This window comes from Pinus tabuliformis, chromosome 7 (assembly GCF_031772625.1).
Source record: "Pinus tabuliformis cultivar Carrire ecotype Pingquan chromosome 7, CPIR1, whole genome shotgun sequence".
Lineage (NCBI taxonomy): Eukaryota > Viridiplantae > Streptophyta > Pinopsida > Pinales > Pinaceae > Pinus > Pinus tabuliformis.
The window spans coordinates 310805156-310811155 of NC_142293.1; the positions used below are offsets into that span (position 1 = coordinate 310805156).

At 38.3% G+C, this 6000-nt stretch overlaps 1 protein-coding gene across 3 annotated transcripts in view; it reads right to left on the reverse strand.

Annotated features, from left to right (window-relative positions):
* The window catches only part of LOC149247113 (protein SEMI-ROLLED LEAF 2-like), a 336900-nt gene extending 331423 nt beyond the window's left edge, over positions 1–5477 (reverse strand). The window contains exons 1-2 of one of the 3 annotated variants that reach the window (XM_089458129.1): positions 5107–5477; positions 4582–4717 (exon numbers count right to left, since the gene is read on the reverse strand). In XM_089458129.1, the coding sequence (XP_089314255.1) occupies positions 4582–4716 (135 nt within the window). In that variant the 5' untranslated portion in view covers position 4717; positions 5107–5477. Of the gene's footprint in view, positions 1–4581; positions 4718–4920; positions 5070–5106 lie in introns of those variants that run through there. The other 2 variants (XM_089458131.1, XM_089458130.1) reach the window with 2 other exon arrangements.
* Between the last annotated feature and the right edge of the window lie 523 nt (positions 5478–6000).

The window sequence follows — 6000 nt, forward strand, 5'->3', positions numbered from 1 at the left end:
CCCGAGCTAACCCTAATGGGCAACTTCAGCACAGATTATTGTTTCTCATATAAACTTGAATTTTCTCATGTTGTTCATGCTTATCTTGCCAAGAAATTAAAGAGTGCTTGTCCAATTAACCACTCTATTGTTAGCTTATGTAGCTCGGACAGGTGTTCTAGTCTCAAATGGTGTCTATGAGGCTAAGGAACACATTTTCTCCAATACCAAAAAAAGTTTCTAAGGAAAATGACATGATTAGAATTAATTAGCCAGTTTATTAATTTTCCTAAGTCTATCTTAGGGAAATGGATTAATTAATTAGAAGTAGTTGAGGTAAATCGATTTTCCTCTACTGACTTCTAGAAAAGTCATGAGAAGGGGTCAAGATGATCTTAGCCATCGATTGAGATTACATCATGGATTCGTTAACAAGAAATTATAAGAGGAAACCGATGAGCATTTGGAGAACACATCGAGACACAGATTTGCAATGACAGCAAGGGCACAGAGGCAGTGCAAGGGCATCAATAGATCGAGATCAGCAGTGTTTGGAGACAAGATTGTCGAAGGAAATTTATCACAACAATTTCCTCTGTGTGATGCTTGTTATATAGCTAATTTTGCACTTTCCATCATCATGCAAACATCTTTTTGTCAATACAAAATAGGGTCTGGTTATGCCAAGGTTACAGCCCTTTATATCTATTAGTTGAACAATTTTGCTTTAAATACAATGATGTGGGTGGCCTAAAGTGTCTTTATTTTGATATCATTCACTTAAGGTGCATGTCCATCTCTTCCTTCATATTTCATATTCTAGTTGTTTTGTGAAGTGGAATCTATCTCATATTATTTAATTCAAACTTCTTGTCTCCTCAGTGGCTTGCACACATATCAAGGACCATTACTTCGCGTGTTGATCACTCAAATTTATTTTCATTAAGTGTTCACAATGCATGATTGTTAGGGACACCCTCTTGTGACTAAAAGAACGCCAATTCAATGAAGGAGTAATTAGCAATGACCTTGGGCTAATTTCATAGGTGTTCCCGAAATAGTTACAAGAGATAATAGCACCTAAACCCCTTGGTAAAGCCATTTTTATAAAAGCCTCATTTCCCTTCTCAATTGGCCGAGAGAAATACCTAGAGAAGCTTTTCAATCCTCACATACGTTATTGCTAAAAGGGCCCAACACCATCAGTAATGAACATGCATGACTACAAAGACCTTAGCAAAGATTTCTTAACATGCAGCAAAAGGAAGAGACCTAGTGTCACAAGTATAGAATTTTCATTCCATTTGATCATCCCATACCACTCAAGAAACCTAGTCATTGTGTGGCACCAATGTGACCTTGCTAGTTGGGCATGACCATCAACGACTTGTATCACCCAAAAGATGCCTAAATGACATATCCTAACCAAAACAAAGTTAGGTACCTTCAACCGTGTGGAATGTTAGAGTACTCGTTTCATTGTCGACAATGATGGATCATCACCACCCAACCATAGGCAACCTACTACTGTATCCCCTAAGCCAAGCATACTCAAGTTAGCAATTGCCCAATGTGAGACCATGTTTTCATCCATCTAGGCGAACACATGAGAGTCCATGAAGATTGTATCCCTCCTTCATTAAGCAGTGACATATCTTCAATGCAATTATCAACATTGTTGCCTTGCCACGAATAATACACACAATCTACCACATTACGAAGACATGTTGTCCTCCATGGAAGCCTGCTATGCAACACATTGTTAATTTTCCACCCCTTCTTGGCAAAGACACCTTTGCTCCTCCTAGCCTACACACTAGTACAACGTCCTAATCGTCTCACAAATCACCATGAAACAATCACCAAGGTTACCAAATTGTATGGACTCGTCCTGAACCCTTAGTCATGTTTGCCCAGCACGTCGTACATCACACCATTGCTAATAGCACCTCAAGTCAATTCCTTGCACTTGGTAAGCCACTTTCACTACCTTCTTTTCAATCATGTCAACCCTCAATTGCTAAGAATCCTTTGAAGAGCCAAATGAATTTTAAAATCTACCCCAATTGATTCTAAACCCACCTAGTGCTAGCAAGTCAATCAAAAAGGGGCTCCATGCTTTGGAAATAACACAAATCATTCTTTTATCAAATAATGGAGTCAAATACCAAATAAAAGGTGTCAAGGCACTCAACCACGGCTTCATAAGAAGCTTTGTTTTCTCGAACAATAAGAAAGGAATCAATGGCAAAGCGGACATTTATAAATTGCAAATCAGTAATTCCTGAGCAAAGGGATACCTCCAATTTTGCCATAGCTTGCGTTTTGTTGCAATAAATAGCCTAATACTTAAGTTGCAATCACATGTAGCATAAATTCCAAAGGGAAACCTCAAACCACTATATGAAAACCAATATCCTAAAATATAACTCTATTAATTGCAAGGCACACCAAGTCATTGGCAAAATGAGCTTCAACCGCTTGTAGGAAGGGGCAAAATCTCAAAGCTTTAAGCATGGCCAAGATCAAAGACCATTCCACCCTATTATAAGACATCTCAAAGTCAATTTTCATAAATAAAATATTGCAGTTGATCAATCAATTGATCCTACTCCATGTCTTCCAAAATAACCACAATGTAACCCAAAATATTTCGGCCTTTATATAAAATCATTTTGCTTTGGTTGAATAAACTTCTTCAAGAAGTGGTGTTTGACATGAAGATCAATATCATCAACCTTGCTAATAAATTTTATATTTCTTTGATTGGTAAGGCTCCCCAATGATCTGGTCTAGGCCCCACAAAACCCCATGTGACAATAACAAGGAAATCATCAAACTCTTGGCATTTATCATTGGCCATTTCATCAAGGGTCACGTGAAGCTCTTCAAGGGTTCATGGTTGTCCCCACCCAATAGCTTGTACCTCAAACAACAACGACGTAAAGCATCCTCGCATGTTGGCTAGGCAATTGTACATTCCTTTTCCATGTTTTGTGATAAAAAAAGCATTCTAAAATGATTGATAAATCAGTGATTTGTGTTAGTGTACTAGGAAAATCGATTATCACTAACTTAAATTGCAGTAATGCACTCAAAAGCTTCTTTTTTTAAAATAACTTCTCAATGCAATAAACAGATATTCATTCCTTAATTTGCATAAATAAGTCCCAAATGATAAGATATATAGTGCACTATTCTACCTCTTATCTAATAGGAAATCTCACTCAAATGAGAATATCCGTAAAACATCTTCTGCTTACGCCCCTTATGAAGAAAACTCGTGTTTGTCTACTGCGCAGTGGATATCATGCCAACAGTTGGTGTCAACGTTATCGTCACCGTGAGTAACATCTATAGAGAATGGCCTGCCGAAATCTTGTAAATTTGGAATCCACATGCACGGATTTCCTTTGCAATAGGACTGATATGGGAACAATCTGAAAATGTATCTATAGACTCACGACTCCCTTTGTTGTTCAAAGCTCTCTTCAGGGATGATAAACTGGACTGTGCTTATCCAAAATCTTTCTTCCAGTCCAAAGTTTACTATTATCACAATCATGTTTAATACTGTGAGTCTCATTCCCAATGCATTCATAAGATAAGCAAAAAGTATAGCGCCTAGAAGGGACCGACGAAAGAAGAAAGTCTTCTAAAAATGGCTTTCAACATCAGGCTATTTTGAACTTAATCCTGACTAAAGGTTTCCAAAATGACCATCTCTGTAATGGGTGTGCAACCAACCTTTCAAGTTCCAAGATAGTTCCCACCTTTGAAATGTGCAGTAGGTTCGAGATGATACAGGTCCAGAAAATTCTGGGAATTTAAAAACAATTCAAAAAGTTTGGGAAATATGAAACATATAACATTACAGAAAGGCGACGGAATGTAACAAAAAGGCAGCAGGACTTTTAAGTTTTAGTTCTTCGTAGTTTATTTAAGTTTTTTCCTTGCACATTAGGAAAGGTTCAGATGTTCGGTCTGGACGCCAGTTAGAAAGGTTTCAGGGTAACGATGCCCCCAGCCATGGTAAGAATGCAAATGCCCAATAAGCACGGAATTTTGTGAGAGCCCTGAACTTAGACAGCTCCATATCGACTCCAGTTAGCAAATAATCCTTAAGAGGCATAAGAATCTACATGGAGTTGAGTAAATTGATAAATCAGACAATGAAAAGTTTTGAAGTCTTAGAGGCATGGTCATCTCCTTTGATGTGAGTAAAATGATATAGCAGACAGGAAAAGTTCTAACCACACATCCCAAAACTATATGCAGCTTATATCAATAGCTACTCTCTCCACAGAAAGCGGGGTGATGTTATTGCCCCACCGGGGTTCAAGTCTCTCCATTTAGATGTCTACCACCTGCGTTCATGCTGGTGTTTTGTGCCAGTAATTGTGATTGCGGTTGGGTCCATGTCCAAGTCCTATACAACTTCAGCAAAACAGGTAACCCACTGAGAGCAGCTTAGCCGAAGGGTGACACTTTTACTCATTGCAATATCTCATTGGACAATTGCCGTTTGCATGTGATTATCAGCAGCACGGGATCCAAAATAAAGATAGCAATACTATTACGAAGAAAGGATTAAATGCTGACCTGGTTCTTGGGGAAAATGTCAGCTAACAGCTTCTTATACCGCTTCACAGGCTGGCGAGACCGTGATCTCAGCCCCGGGCAGCATACACACATGCTCCCACATGCGGGCAGAACTTTCCTTGACATAAAACCCATCCTGAGAAAAGATAGAAAGAGAGAGAAATCATGTGTATGCTCAAAACCCATTTTAGCTTAATACAACCTAATTGTAATGCCTACTCAAAACTGCAAATAACCAACTTGAAAAAGACAAAGCTCAGGCCTTCCTCTGGACTAAAGTTTCACACTGTTATCACTGTGTGCAAATACCCCCAACATGAAAAGAGGCAAAGCTCAGACCTTCCTCCAGACTCAAACTGTTCACTGTTTTCACTCTGTGCGAGAGTTTATCAGTAGCAAACAGCCATGCCTTCCTATTGTGCTACCCCAAATGAAGAAAATTAACATTGTGTGTGAGATCCCATTGTGAAGGCCTTCAACCAGATTTGAACCAAAGTGAAAAGCAGGAATAAGCATTCGTTTTACCTGTATTGTCCAGCGGAATGTCAGAAGAGAATGCCCCCCTGTGTGGGTCTGTCTTCAGATGAGACGGGTAATAAAATGAAGACAATCATGGGAAATACTCTTGTATATACGGCCTTGGTAGAAAACAGACCATATTGGTCATGTGTGAAATGAATGATAGCAGATTTGCCAATCTGGCAGGCAAAACTGAGCAGTGTTGCAGTGTGATGGTGACGGGCACGTGGTGGAGTTATGTTAAACTTGATCCTAGTTTTGGGTTTCCTGATTTATTATAATCAAATAACCCTCTGGTGTTTGCGCTGAACCAGCGGTAGTCAGGTGGCACTCTGGGAGTACACCACAACTTCGCTTTAATTTTTTGAAGCACATTGGGGTGATTCTCGTTTTTTCTAATTGATCAAATGGGTCTCTTGTCTACCCCAAGCTAGTCTGCAACAGGGTTTAATTTTGAAAACTGTTCAAATGCATAAATACGGACAAAACTATAATCCTCCGATAACATGACAGTGAAATCTTCGATCCTTTTTTCAACCTAATCATCATGAGTCAGGTGTTAGTGAAATCTTCGATCATTTTTTCAACCTAATCATCGTGAGTCAGGTGAGCAGGGCTATTGGTAAACATTTCAAGTTCATTTCCAACTAATCATTAAATTTAAATGAATAAATTCCAAGACTTAACACATTTTCACCTAATCATATTAATTTAAAGGAATAGTTTATAAATTATCTTCCTTTTATCTTTTTTTGGAGCTATGAGATCATGACACATTGATTTGCAAAAAAAAATAGTTATACCTAATAAAAAAAACTCAAGAAAGAATGTCTTTTCAAATAAAGAAAGAATTGTAAATCAATCCTGATACTAAAATTTATAATTTAAGCGATCATAAGG